Source organism: Lepidochelys kempii, chromosome 1, assembly GCF_965140285.1.
Source record: "Lepidochelys kempii isolate rLepKem1 chromosome 1, rLepKem1.hap1, whole genome shotgun sequence".
In the NCBI taxonomy this organism is placed as follows: Eukaryota; Metazoa; Chordata; order Testudines; family Cheloniidae; genus Lepidochelys; species Lepidochelys kempii.
In genome coordinates, this window is record NC_136380.1 from 6801444 (window position 1) to 6816815 (window position 15372).

Here is a 15372-nt window from a genome sequence, read left to right on the forward strand (position 1 = left end):
GTTTTTCCTAATATCCAATCTAAACCTCCCCCACTGCAACTTGAGACCATTACTCCTCGTTCTGTCATCTGCTACCATTGAGAACAGTCTAGAGCCATCCTCTTTGGAACCCCCTTTCAGGTAGTTGAAAGCAGCTATCAAATCCCCCCTCATTCTTCTCTTCTGCAGGCTAAACAATCCCAGCTCCCTCAGCCTCTCCTCATAACTCATGTGTTCCAGTCCCCTAATCATTTTTGTTGCCCTTCGCTGGACTCTCTCCAATTTATCCACATCCTTCTTGTAGTGTGGGGCCCAAAACTGGACACAGTACTCCAGATGAGGCCTCACCAATGTCGAATAGGTGGGTGCTCTGCTTGAGATATGATCAGCAGCAGCACCTCTTGGGATTTTACTGGAAGTCTTGTACCATTTCCTGTCTTTCTTAAATCCCCAACTTCTGGGATCAAGTAACTGTGCGGGAATCTCAGACTTCAGCTATCTTAAGTTTCTTTTTAAAAACTCAGTTGCAGAAAGGCTCAGAAACCAAAGGAAAACAGAAAAGAAACTCACATAAGTATATTTCTAAATATTATTATTTGTAAATCAATCTCATGATTATTTTAGGTGATTGGCCATACTTGTTGAATGGGGATGGGCGATATTGCCCAGTAACCCAGTTACTTACCCAGATACTTACCCAGTTCCAAAGCATAAGTTACAAAAAATTAACAACATTTTTTTTCAAAGTACATCAGAAGCAGTAAGTCTACAAAACCATAAGTGGGACCCCTGGATGATTGAGCTGCTAAAGGTGCACTCAAGGAAGATGAGGCTGGAACAGAGAGGCTAAATGAATTCTTTGCCTTGATCTTCACTGCAGAGGATGTGAGGGAGATTCCCACACCTGAGTCATTCTTTTTAGGTGACAGCTGTGAGGAACTGTCCCACACTGAGGTGTCAGTAGAGGAGGTTTTGAAACAAACTGACAAATTAAACAATATTAAATCACCAGGACCAGATGGGATTCACCCAAGAGTTCTGAAGGAACTCAAATACCAAACTGCAGAACTACTAACTGTGTAGTATGTAAACTATCACTTATATCAGCCTCTGTACAAGATGATTGGCAGATAGCTAATGTGATTCTGATTTTTAAACAAGGCTCCAGGGGGTTTCCTAGCAATTACAGGCCAGAAAGCCTAACTTCAGAAACAGGCAAATTTGTTGATACTCTAGTAAAGAACAGAATAATTAGACACATTGATGAACACGATTTGTTGGGGTAGAAGCAACATAGATTTTGAAAGGGAAATCATGCTTCACCCATCTATTAAAATGATTTGAGGGGGTGAACAAACATGTGGTCAAGGGTGATCCAGGGTATATAGTCTACTGGGACTTTCAGAAAGCCTTTGACAAGGTCCCTCACCAAAGGCTCTTAAGCAAAGTGAGGAGATATGGGGTAAGTTATGGGGTAATGTCACACAACAGCATCTCTCCTGCTTCAGCAACTGGTTAAAAGATGGGAAACAAAGGGTAGGATTTCACCTGCCATTTAGATAAATGGTCAGTTTTCAGAAGGGAGGGAGAGGTAACTAGTGGTAGGGATCTGTACTGGGCCCAGCGCTGTTCAACATAGTCATAAATGACCTGGAAAAAGGGGGATGGAGGGAGGTGGTAAAATTTGCAGATGATACAAAATGTGATGACTGGGCAAGCAAAATGGCAGGTGAAATTCAGTGCTGAGAAGTGCTGAGAAACGCATGTTGGGAAACATCATCCCACCTACACAGACACAATGGTGGGGTCTAAATGAATTGTTCCCACTCAAGAAAGAGATCTTGGAATCACTGTGGATAGTTCTCTGAAAACATCCACTCAATGTGCAGCGGCTGACAAAAAAGCAGACAGAATGTTGGGAATCATTAGGAAAGGGATTGGTAATGAGACAGAACATATCATATAGCCCCTGTATAAATCCATGGTATGTCCACACCTTAAATATTGTTTAAAGTTTTGGTTGCCCTATCTCAAAAAACATATATTTGAATGGGAAAATACAGAGAAGGGCATCAACATTTTTAGGGGTATGAAACAGCTTCCATATGAAGATAGATTAAAAAGAAAGGTTTCAGAGTAGCAGCCGTGTTAGTCTGTATTCGCAAAAAGAAAAGGAGGACTTGTGGCACCTTAGAGACTAACAAAATTATTTGAGCATAAGCTTTCGTGAGCTACAGCTCACTTTGTCAGATGCATTCAGTGGAAAATACAGTGGGGAGATTTATATACACAGAGAACATGAAACAATGGGTGTGACCATACACACTGTAACCAGAGTGATCAGGTAAGGTGAGCTACTACCAGCAGGAGAGCTTGTTAGTCTCTAAGGTGCCACAAGTACTCCTTTTATTAAAAAGACTGGGACTGTTAAGTTTGGAAAAGAAATGACCGGGGGCGGGGGGGGGGGGGTATGATTGAAGTCTAATCATGAGTGGTGGGGAGAAAGTGAATCAGGAAGTGTTATTTACCCCTTCACATTAACTAATGAAGTTAATAGGCAGCAGGTTTAAAACAAACAAAAGAAAGTACTTTTTCACACAACACACAGTCAGCTTGAGGAACACATTGCCAAGGGATGTTGTGAAGGCTAAATGTATAACTGATCGAAAAAGAATTAGGTAAGTTGATGGAGGATAGGTCTATCAATAGCTATTAGCCAAGATGGTCAGGGATACAGCCCCATCCTCTGGGTGTCTCTAAACCTCTGACTGGTGGAAACTGGGAGCAGATGAGAGCGTATGGATTATTCGATAATCGTCCTGTTTTGTTTGTTCCCTCTGAAGAATTTTACAGGCTATCGTCAGAAGACAGAACACTGGGTTAGATGGAACAATGGTCTGAACAAATAAGGCTGTTCTTCTGATCCTAAATTGTTCCACTGATGGAGGGACTACTGCAGACAAGCCTTTTCAAGGGGCTCCCTCTGCTGGCGTAGCCACCCTAGAAGACTCCAGGGGGTGCTGAGTGTGGGATGCTGATGGGGCGGGGGGTGAGTTCTGCCACCTAGGGGTGTGGTCCTGTAGCACGAGGGACAGAGGCTCATGGGTTGAGCTAGAGCTGGGCTGGAAAACCGAGAGTCCCCGCCCCCCGTGAAAGATTTGGCCCAAACTAAAATGTTTCCTTTTCATCCATTTTTTGCGGGTAAGTTTTTTTCATACAAAACAGATATTTTTTTCTCTGAAAGCTCAGCTGCCATGATGCTGCCCAGCTGCAGCTGCCTGGGTCCCCAAGAGCAATTGGAGGTTTTTCATCTGCCTCTCCCTTATAACATAAATGGAGGTTGCACTGACGGAGTGTATGGCTGCACTCTGGGTAAGGAAAGGTCTAAACTTCCCAACCAGTCTGCGGCTGGGGCATTGTGCCTATCAGCTACTCTACCCAGCCTTCCCATCTCTGTGCAGCATCTGCCACCCTGTACAATGACACTTCAACAGCTCCTGCAGGCAGAGACTACTGAGACAGGTCCTGGTAGCACATCTGAGATGATTCTGTGCTAGCCGGGAGCTGGAGAGGGTCCTAGAGCAGTTGTGGAGGTTCAGAGATTGGGGAAGGGTAGCTACCAGTGGCTCACTGAGATCTGTATCTAACTTTGGGGATCCCTGTATTCTGGGGGTCACTGTTTCTTCCTCAGGGAAAAGGGAAGGAACCTCTCCTATGAGAAAAGTCGGAGGGAATTTTCCCTGTAGGGAGCCTTGTGAAATCTTCCTTCCCTGGCTGTACCTTGGGTTTGCAATGCAGGACAGGGGGCTGCTGGGGAGAAATCTGAATCTATATTTATTATTATTATTATTATTATTTATTATTATTTCAGCAAGATCAAGCTGTGACAACATCGTTACCATTTGTCCACCCCCAAGGTAGCCCTGTGACTAATCAGAACCATATAAACAGTGATGACAAGCCCGGATTCCAGGAGCAGAGCCTGCAGCCAGGTTTGTGCTGCCATCCAGTTGGGCAGCATCACCACACGTCCCCTGTGATTTGGCCTCCTGAAGCTTGCCCTTGGCCGTGACAGGGGTTAAAGCTGGTGCACAGTAAGCCAAGCAGCTGAGGTTCCCTAATGGCCAGGTGGCCCCAAGGGACTGTGCCGGCATGCTTCATAAGGAGAGTTGCCTCCCTATCTGAACAGATACTGCCTGCTGCCCATGTAACCTCTCCGATGACTCCTTGTCCTTTAATGTGAAGACCTCTGGTGTCAGCAGCTCCCCTTCTAGCAGGAGCTGGGTACGTTGGCAGGTTTCACCATCTTTGAAATGTGGAGTTTAGGGGAAAGGCTGGAAGCTGTTTCTATTTGCAGATGTTCTCTGCAGTGGCAGAGGACACAGCTGGGCTGTCGGGGTGACTCAGTGACAGGGCTGGAGGGCAGAGAGCGCTAGGTAGCTTGGGAACCCCTCCCCTACGTGGAGCCAGGATCCTCGGTGGGCTATTCATGCTACACATAAATCTGAGATTCAAAGTGAGCTTGGAATATTAAAAACCCAGGATCCATTTCTAGATGTGCCATTTGCTCTAGGACCGAACCTGCCAGGCTGAGCAAGAGGAGACCCCACAAAATGTCAGTGACTAGTTCCCAAATTGCCTCAGGTTTATTTGCTCCTGGAAATTTAATGAGTAAATGCATTTTAAAAGGTTTTATAATCTGGCTCGATTGTAAAGGCAGGAATCCAGAGCTGTATTGCTCTGTGGTAACAGGGCTGATAAGGCATATTTCTGTTTCCTGATTGGCTGAGGGCTCCAGGTTTTTTATCCCGTAGATACCCCTCAGAGTTACAGGGTTACTGGCATCTCTGCCCCCTCTCTGGTCTCCGAGTGCCAGATGTCAAGCATCATAGCCTACCCACTCGTGGGGTGGAATCCCCCTAACCTGCCAGGACCCTTTGTAGCCTTCACGCTCACGAGGTGGAAATTCGGGATCCTCCACCCTCAGACTGGGCCCTGGGCTACAGCACACTGGAGGTCAACTGTGCTTGCTCAGTAGGTCCGAGTGGGTTCAGCACCTGAGGTTCTTCCCTTTGGGAGTCAGTGATGAGTGGTGAGACAAGTCACCAGTCAGCTCTCTAGAACCAAAATACTGTTTAATCTGAACAGCAGGAAGAAAGCGTAACATGGGAGAATAAGAAGTTCTCTGACCCCAAGTCCTCCCACTCTGATGGGGACCCAGGCAGGCCGAGGGCCTTCAAATTTCCCCAGCGGTGTCTGTGCCTGTCAGTCTGAAGAGCTTCTCAGCAACAGCTGCCCAGCATCTGGAGAGACTCCCAGCACTGGCAAAACAAGCTGTGTAAAGTGTCTGGAGCCCGGAAACAAGCTCTTCCCAGCTTGGATCTCCAGTGTGGTCTCTCACCCTCCCTGAGGTGGTTACTGAGCGATGGCTCTTCTTGAGCTGTTGCTTCCCTTCCTGCTTGTTTTCCAGCAGCCTGCTGTTAAATAAGAAGTGCCATACTGGTTTCAGCCAATAGAGCCATAACATAAACATCCCAATAGTTAACCCTATATAGCTCTACAGCAAATATCCCCAGAACTGGGTTTAACATGTCCATACATTATGGCAGCTCAGCTCCATGTCTGACAGTATGCCATTCCTGGGTACTACAGATTTTATGAGTACAGGATAGAGACAGCCAGAGAGAGAGAGAGAGAGAGAGCAATAGACTACTTTCACATGTGAAATGAAGTTTCATTTCCATGAATATTCATGCATTTGACTTTCAAATCCACTTCCTGCAAACCCTCATCGTGCCTCAATAACAGCTGCTGGGGTTACTATGTACTAGAGAGTGATAGCTCAGGGAATTAATATTTTCTATACTGATCCCAATGCCTGTTACCACTCTGGACACAGGCTACAGACTGACAGAACAGAACCCAAGGAGAACCAGTCAGCTGTTAACCCAGGGACAGAGAATTATAGAATATCAGGGTTGGAAGGGACCTCAGGAGGTCATCTAGTCCAACCCCCTGCTCAAAGCAGGACTAATCCCTAACTAAATCATCCCAGCCAGGAGAAATCCAAATGATTTCTACATTGATGCTACATTTTAAGTCCCACTCCAACCTGAGAAATCACCTCTGAAAGAAGATCAGAAGAGAAAGAATGGGTTGATGTGTGTGTGCTAAGGTACGGATGTGTAAATGTTATGTCAAATTTTTTCATTGTAATACAAATATTACTAACCAAATATTCATGACATGCCTGTATATCTAAAGCAAGCAGCAGAGTTGTTCGAATCTTTACGGGAAGGAGCAGCAGTAACTTTACTGCTTAATGGCTTTGGCTTTAGAAAGTATTATAGAAGTACTTCACATTAGTAGGGGAAGCAAAAGTGGATGGGAATCTGGGAGGCAGTGACCATGAGTTGGTTGAGTTCAGAATCCTGACACAGGGAAGAAAGGTAAGCAGCAGGATACGGACCCTGGACTTCAGGAAAGCAGACTTCAACTCCCTCAGGGAACGGATGGGTAGGATCCCCTGGGGGACTAACATGAAGGGGAAAGGAGTCCAGGAGAGCTGGCTGTATTTCAAGGAATCCCTGTTGAGGTTACAGGGACAAACCATCCCGATGTGTCGAAAGAATAGTAAATATGGCAGGCGACCAGCTTGGCTTAACAGTGAAATCCTAGCAGATCTTAAGCATAAAAAAGAAGCTTACGAGAAGTGGAAGGTTGGACATATGGCCAGGGAAGAGTATAAAAATATTGCTCAGGCATGTAGGAATGAAATCAGGAGGGCCAAATCGCACCTGGAGCTGCAGCTAGTGAGAGATGTTAAGAGTAACAAGAAGGGTTTCTTCAGGTATGTTGGCAACAAGAAGAAAGCCAAGGAAAGCGTGGGCCCCTTAATGAATGAGGGAGGCAACCTAGTGACGGAGGATGTGGAAAAAGCTAATGTACTCAATGCTTTTTTTGCCTCTGTCTTCACGAACAAGGTCAGATCCCAGACTGCTGTGCTGGGCATCAAAACATGGGGAATAGATGGCCAGCCCTCTGTGGAGAAAGAGGTGGTTAGGGACTACTTAGAAAAATTGGACGTGCACAAGTCCATGGGGCCGGATGAGTTGCATCCGAGAGTGCTAAAGGAACTGGCGGCTGTGATTGCAGAGCCATTGGCCATTATCTTTGAAAACTCGTGGCGAACGGGGGAAGTCCCGGATGACTGGAAAAAGGCTAATGTAGTGCCAATCTTTAAAAAAGAGAAGAAGGAGGATCCTGGGAACTACAGGCCAGTAAGCCTCACTTCAGTCCCCGGAAAAATCATGGAGCAGGTCCTCAAAGAATCAATCCTGAAGCACTTGCATGAGAGGAAAGTGATCAGGAACAGTCAGCATGGATTCACCAAGGGAAGGTCATGCCTGACTAATCTAATCACCTTCTATGATGAGATTACTGGTTCTGTGGATGAAGGGAAAGCAGTGGATGTATTGTATCTTGACTTTAGCAAAGTTTTTGACACGGTCTCCCACAGTATTCTTGTCAGCAAGTTAAGGAAGTATGGGCTGGATGAATGCACTATAAGGTGGGTAGAAAGTTGGCTAGATTGTTGGGCTCAACGGGTAGTGATCAATGGCTCCATGTCTAGTTGGCAGCCGGTATCAAGTGGAGTGCCCCAGGTGTCGGTCCTGGCGCCGGTTTTGTTCAATATCGTCATAAATGATCTGGAGGATGGTGTGGATTGCACTCTCAGCAAATTTGCGGATGATACTAAACTGGGAGGAGTGGTAGATATGCTGGAGGGGAGGGATAGGATACAGAAGGACCTAGACAAATTGGAGGATTGGGCCAAAAGAAATCTGACGAGGTTCAATAAGGATAAGTGCAGGGTCCTGCACTTAGGACGGAAGAACCCAATGCACAGCTACAGACTAGGGACCGAATGGCTGGGACAAAGCCCTGGCTGGGATGATTTAATTGGGTATGGGTCCTGCTTTTGAGCAGGAGGTTGGACTAGATGACCTCCTGAGGTCCCTTCCAACCCTGATATTCTATGATTCTATGATTCTATGTATGCAATGGGTTTGTGCTATTAACTCTTTGTGCAGAACAGTTGTATGATACTGTCTCCTGGTAACTGACCGGAAGCTGCTTATAACACTTACATTCAGGGTTGTCCATTCAATCACTCTGCAGTACATGTGCAAGAACATAAGACTTTCCAAAAAGTCCTGAGAGACCAGAACCACTGGTCTGTGTTTCAGCAAAGAGTAGAGCTGAGGGGCAAAAAAGGGGAGTGTAATCGTGGATGTAAGTAATTTATGTCCCTTACATTTTACATGAGCATGGCTGAAGAAACTTGCACACTCAGCTGGATATTAGAGTAAACACAGTAACACAGTTTTTGCACTATTCACCCATCTTTGCCACCTACTCCTCCCGCGCCCAACTGAAGTAACTGTCTGTGTTAGCTTGTAACTTGCCAGATATCTACAGACCGTTGCATGGGGAGAAGATGAAGTTCCTGAGAGCATGATGAGAGGCCTGTAGGATGATTGAACTCTTTGGATTCAGGCAAAGGCACTTCAGCTTCTCTTGGAGGGATTCTTGGGGGTCTGAGTATATCATCACAAGCACTTGTTAAGGGAAAGATAACAGAGCCCAGTTCACACATGTAAATCTGAAGTGTGATAGTTTAAGTCAATGTTATTGAATTAAAATCCTACCTCTAAGAATTTGCCCCATGTGCTGCAAAGAGGAAGTGGCTTAATTTGGATTCTCAAGCATGGAGAAAAAAATATATAATGAGGCAACGAAACACATTTATAAATATCTTTAATGCAGAAGAGATATTTACAGTAACCATTTCCCCCATGAATTTCCCATGTGTTTACCCATATATCATGATACAGTAGGCCCCACTCAGAAGTGGAGGGCCAGAAAGGTGTCTGTGGTAAGGTCAATATTGTAAAATCACGCAGTGCTCAAGCAGGCTGTGGAACTCCCAGCCACAAGACAGCAATGGATTAGTCGGATTGAAAGAGGGACTGGATGTTTGTGTGTGTTACCAGAAAATCCAATTCCAGTATTGAGGATTGTTTGAAAAAAGTCTTGGAAGGGCTCTAAACCTTCCTGATTTACACCACAAAATATGTCTAGCTAGGGGCATCAGAGAGAAACTTTCCCAAGGAGCAGATTATCTCAGAGTTGCCTATTGCAGGGTTCCTTTAACTTTCTTCTGAAGCTTCTGGAACTGGCCTCTGGATATTGGGCTAGATGGACTGCAGGTCTGACCCAGTCTGGCAGTGCCTATCTCCTATCAGTGATGTAAAACCAAGACAATGTTTTTGCTGATTCTCCTTGAGCTCGTAGTCTCTAGACTTGCACTGAGACCAGAAAGATGCCTCCCTAATTATCATCTAGTCTCCTGTTCTTTTTCCTTGCAGGAAGGAAAGTTCAAAACTCCTTGGACCTTCCCAGTCCATTATGTCAACTGTAAATGACACCAAATGCAAATCTACTGTGTTCCTTCTCACCGGGATACCTGGGCAGGAAGACGTTAATCTGTGGATCTCCATACCCTTTTGTTTCATGTATCTTATTTCGATATTAGGAAATTCAGTCATTCTGTTCATTATTAAAACAGATCCAAGCCTCCATGAGCCCATGTACATTTTCCTTTCCATGTTGGCCGTCACAGACCTTGGCTTATCGTTAGCCACAATACCGACGATACTGGGCATATTCTTGTTTAACTTTAGGGAGATAAGCTTTGATGCCTGTTTTGCCCAGCTATTCTTCATCCACTCTCTTCAATTCATTGAATCCTCCATGCTCTTGCTGATGGCCTTTGACCGCTTCGTCGCAATCTGTAACCCACTGAGATATGTTTCCATCTTAACCCGGAAGAGAATAGCCAAGCTGGGATTTCTGTTTGTGCTAAGAGGGTTGGCCATAGCATTCCCAGTTCCCTTTCTCCTAAAACGGTTCCAATATTGTCGAGCTAATGTCCTCTCCCATTCCTACTGCCTGCACCAGGACGTTATTAAGATGGCTTGTTCGGACATCACATTCAATAGCATCTATGGCTTGGTTGTTACACTCTTAACAGTGGGTTTGGACTCACTTCTCATCTTCCTCTCTTATGTGATGATTCTCAAAGCAGTGCTGAGCATTGCGTCCCACGTGGAGTGCCTCAGGGCCTTGAACACCTGTGTCTCCCACTTCTCTGCTGTCCTGCTCTTCTATACTCCAGAAATTGGTTTGTCTGTGCTACACAGATTTGGGAAGGGCTCTTCTCCCTTATTTCAGATTCTCCTTGGCTACATCTACTTGCTGGTCCCACCTCTGATTAATCCAATTGTGTACAGCGTGAAAAACAAACACCTTCGTGAGAGGATAATCAGAGTGTTCATCAAGTGAAGGTTCAGTTCATCACCTGGCTTCAGCGCTGGTGACACAGGGGATGAAAAACACGGGCCGCCTAATGCAACCTGGACTCTTGCATCTTAGATGACATGAGCTACTGAGCTCTACTCTGTAGAGAGAGGTTCAGGTGGGGTCTAAGGACAGAGGTGGGTGAAGGAGGACAGCTCACTGGCGGATGGAGAGCAAGGCAGCCAGCAGCATTTACAAAGTGACTGTGTTCATGGAGAGCCAGGGGACTGGTTGGATGTTGGCCCATAAAGAGCCCTATCAGTGGCTGCTCCCCTCTCAGAATTCCTGTCTATATAGTCAATAAAGAGAAAAGTGTTGGATGTTGTTTCCTGTTACACCTGGTCTGTCATTGTCCCGTCTCTGGTTAAACATCCATGAGCTATGAAGAAAGCTGCAGAGGTCTTCTGCAGTCACAGTCTTGGCCCTTCCTGAGCACTCTGGGTACTGTGTGATCCATGGGTGCTGCACCAGCTGTGGACAGGGGCTATTCAAGAGACAAGGACACTCACCCTTCCCCGATGCCCTCAGCTAGGTGCTTGTGACTGAGTCGTGTCCCAAACTTGATAAATGCAGGAACCCCAGGAGAAGCCATTCAGGCAGCCCACCCTGTTGATGGCTTTGCACACACGACACGCCTGCTTATCCCAAACCCAGCTGGCCATAATGCCACCAAGGCAGAGCAGAGCTGTGAGTGTGAGTGGTGATCTGATACACAGGAGTCCCGGCAAGAAACTAATGCAAAGGGGTGGAAACAGGCCTCAGCTCCCCAACAGAGCCACGGTTAGCTCCTATCCCAGCCCAGCCCATTCAGGGTAGGGAGACCACCTTTTCAAAAGGGAAAAGTAGGACACATGTAGAAGCCCCATCTCTTCCCTGATCCTGCCCCTACCCCTCTTCTTCACCTCAAACCTGCACCCCCTGTCCCTTCTCTTTCCCCCAAGCCGTAAGCACTGGCTAGGCCAGAAGCTAGAGCCAGGCCGATGTAAAAGCTGCCCAGGGAGAAGGGGCTACTGGGGCTGGGGGGACCCTGGAACCTCCACCTGCCCTGGGATGGTGGCCATGCCTTGGGGGTGTTACCGGCACCCAGTGCCGAGAGGCTGAACAACAGCTTGAGTTGGTTCGTTACCCGGTGTGCTACACCCAATAATTACAACGGGGTGGAGAAGCAGAAAAGTTTATTTGAAGCTTTAAAAAGGTACAGGGAGATTTGAATTTCAAATCCTGTACAACAGAGCAGGAAGTTACACAGGCTTTTATACATTTTTTTTTTAGCATATTTATTTAATAGCAAGCTGCTTTAAGTATTTATATAGCTAGCCAATCCAGTTTCCAGCTAGTTTCCTGATTTTTTGTATTATTTGTTAAATTATACATAAAGCTGCTTTATTTAGCATTGTTTTTTTATATTTTTTTTGTTTGGCCTTGCTTAGTTTTAGGCAGTTTGACTCTGCAACATACTGTTGCAGATTTTTAGCATAACTGCTGCGAGTGCCTTCAGGCGGGGGGGCCAAGGACACTTGGGCCTAGCACGCAGAGCTGCTGCGAGTGCCTCCAGGCAGGAGGGGGGGGGCAAGGACACCGGGGCCTAGTGCATGGGGGCTTCATCGACACTCGTGGTCTTTCATTCCCTCGAGTTACCTAGTGGCCATGCCCCAGTGTTCCCAACAACTCCCCCCTTTGAGAACACTTAACAGCCTTGGCTTTGAGTTTTTTTATTTGGGCTATTTATTTTTTTATAATATGATTTTGCATAAGCACTTTGTGATAGCCCTGAAGAGAATGACTTATTAACTTTTGCAAAAGGGCTTTGACACATGATACCGCACAGCATAATACCAGTAATACAAGCAGTACAGGAAAGAGAAATTTTAATAGCAGGCTAAATAAACCACCAAGCTAAGACGACAAACCCCAGCCTGAAAACAAGGTTTGCAACCAATTGTTTTCTGGGGCAGTGTAGGCAACCTGTGCTTCGGCTTGGGCATGGGCCTTAGCCTGTACCACCTTTTTATAGATTTTATAACTGCTATTATTTATATATATACAACATTGGGGCCCGATGAGGGCACAAACCCCTTTTTGGGATGCCAAGAGATAGTTCAAAGCCAGCCTATTTTGGAGGGAAAACGTCCTGAGCTGCTGTATGGGAAATTAGCAGGACGGTATAGGGTTTTTTTTACTTTTTTTGGAGAGGCTCGTCTTTCCAGGTGCGAACAAGCACAGAGTCACCGGGCTGTAAGGAGTGAACGGGAGAGTCCAAGGGGAGAGGCTGGGAATCCTTGGTATACCTGTGAAGAGACAAGAGAACAGCAGACAGGGAACACATATACTGTGACAAAAAAACATTACCCAACTTTTATTCCCCTGACAGAACCGGGGTGCCATTCATGGGCCATGCCCTTTTAAACATAATTTTAAAGGGTCTGAGCCCTAATTTACCCTTTGGGAGAACGCGGATACGGAGTAGGACGAGGGGCAAAGCATCAGGCCATCGCAGTGAGGCTTCTTGGCACACTTTTGAGAGATGCCGTTTAAGGGTCTGATTGGTCCGCTCCACTACCCCACTGGCTTGCGGTCTCCAGGGCGTATGGAGTTTCCAGGGGATTTGTAAGGCATGTGAGATTCTTTGAATGATTTTTGATGTGAAGTGTGTTTTATTGTTAGATTTTATTTACAGGGGGAGTTTAAAGCGAGGAACGAGCTTCTTAACAAACTTGAGGGCCACTGTCCTGGCAGTGCAGTTACGGCATGGGAAGGCTTTTGGCCATCCGCTGAACCGATTCACTATGACAAGGAGATATTTGAACCCTTGGGTCCGGGGAAACTCAGTAAAGTTTATTTGCTACATTTGTTTGGGGCCCAGAGTGGGTTCTAGGGCAGCTGGTGGCACAGGATAAAAATAACCTGGTCGGGGGTTATTTTTTTGGCAGACTAAGCAGTCCGCTTTTACCTGGGCAGCCAGGGGTCGGAGTCCGGAAGTGATAAAGTATTTTTTTATTAGCTGGATAAGTGTTTCCCTGCCAGCATGAGTGGTTTGATGTAGTTTCTGCAGCACTGGCCGGATTAGGCCCTTTGGTAGGAGGACATTTTTTTGGGGGGAATGGAGCCTTTTTTTTTTTTTTTTTGGAGACTGAGTTTGTTAGTTAGCTGTTTTTTTTTTTTAGAGTACTGAGGGGTTGGAAGCTTGGAAGCAGGGTGGCAGCATGCTTAGCCTTTTTATTTGCCTGGGCGTTACCTTTGGCCACATTTTGATTTTTTTTTTTGATGGGCTTTACAGTGTATCACTGCTACTTTTAAGGGGAGTTGTACGGCTTCTAGGAGCCGGAGGATTTGGGGCCCGTACTTGACTGGGGAGCCTTGGGCTGTCAGCATTTCCCTTTGCTTCCATAGGCCAGCATGAGCATGGAGCACCCTAAAAGCATACTTTGAATTAGTAAAAATGTTGACCCGCTTTTTTTTTGACAGTTTAAGTGCATGGGTCAGGGCTATTAGTTCGGCAAGCTGGGCAGAGGTCCCAGCAGGCAAACCTTCAGCTTCCACAGTGTCATGGAGGGTCACAACAGCATAACCCGCCCTCCTTTGCTTATTTATTACAGTACTGCTATTATTAGTGTATCACTCATAATTTGCATTTGGGAGAGGTACATTTTTTAAATTTGGACGGCTGGAGTACTGGACATTTATGATTTTTAAATAGTTATGTTTTTGTTTTTTTGTTTTTGGCAAGAGAGTGGCTGGGTTAAGGGAGGGGCAAGGCTGTTGGGTGACTTTAGAGTTCTTTAACAGCTTAGCCTGGTACCGAGCAATCCGAGCCTGGGTGAGCCAAAGCCCTCCCTTTGCATTCAATAAGGCTCGGACCATATGGGGAGTATAGATTTGCATAACCCCTTTCAATGTTAGCTTTTTGGCTTTCTTAAGCAATAGGGCAGTAGCTGCGACCGCCCGTAAACATGCCGGCCAACCCTTTGCAACCTGATTTAATTGCTTAGAAAAATAAGCCACAGGACGCTTCCATGCTTTTAACAGCTGTGTAAGCACTTTTAGGGCCACCCCCCTTTGTTTATGTACATATAACTGAAACGGCTTAGAGAGATCTGGCAGGCCCAGAGCCGGGGCTTTTATTAATTTTTTTTTTAGGATTTTAAATGCCTTGTTAGCCTTTGGGGTCCAATAGAAGGGGTCATGGTTTGCTTTTTTTATACAGTTGTACAGGGGTTTAGCCCACAGTTTAAACTCTGGGATTCATATTTTGCAAAAGCCTGCCATACCCAGAAATGCCTTGAGCCGCTTACGGTTACTTGGGGTAGGAACTTGACAGATAGCTTTTTTTTTTTTGCTTGAAAGCTGATGCTCCCCTTGCCTTAGCTGTAACCTGATTTTTTTTTACCTTAGACAACAGGGTTTTTAGGAGGATATTACAATTATTTCAGTCCGGCTTGTGACTATTGAGGCACCCCTTAAAGACTGAAATAAACCTGCTTGGGTTCGTTGAGAATTCCCCAGCTTGTGTTTTAAAAGCTGCTAAGTCTATTGGATTGAATGGCACATGGGTGTAAACTTGCATAGTGGTAGCCTGACGTCCGTCTGCCCCTGGGCAAGCCACAACAGTCTCGGTAAGCAAAGGATAGAGTCCCACCGAGGGGGCAATTTTTGTAACCCGTGGCATTTTACCCTTATACGGTGCGGGTGTGGGGGCCGAAGGGGACACCGGCTCTGCCATTACAGTGGGGGTGGGGGTCTGGGGACTAACATTAGCTGCTACCGAACCAGTTGGAGTCAGATTACAGCGCTGTAAAATATTTGGTCGAGTATATAAAGTCAGAAACAAATGCGCATATATATGTTTATTTTATTTTTTTGTTTTTTGACAGAACAGGAGTAACTGAAGGATTGTGTTGTAATTAATTGACCCTTTTGGTGGCCACCACTCCTGGTCCTTTAGTTGATATTGAGGCCAGTTAACTGTACAGA

The 15372-nt window shown here is 45.9% G+C and overlaps 1 protein-coding gene across 1 annotated transcript; it reads left to right on the forward strand.

The window, feature by feature from the left end:
- Positions 1-5568: 5568 nt before the first annotated feature.
- LOC140895977 (olfactory receptor 51G2) lies at positions 5569-10386 on the forward strand. Its single transcript, XM_073307034.1, has 2 exons — positions 5569-5597; positions 9486-10386. The coding sequence occupies exons 1-2, from the start codon at positions 5569-5571 to the stop codon at positions 10384-10386; spliced, it is 930 nt and encodes a 309-aa protein (XP_073163135.1).
- Positions 10387-15372: the final 4986 nt, after the last annotated feature.

What these genes read in the sequence shown, in the direction of transcription:
- LOC140895977 (XM_073307034.1), top strand. Translation starts at nt 5,569, where the DNA reads ATGTCCATACATTATGGCAGCTCAGCTCC. An exon ending in CATTATGGCAGCTCAGCTCC is followed by an intron (nt 5,598 to 9,485) that starts ATGTCTGACAGT and finishes ATGCAAATCTAC; the next exon opens with TGTGTTCCTTCTCACCGGGA.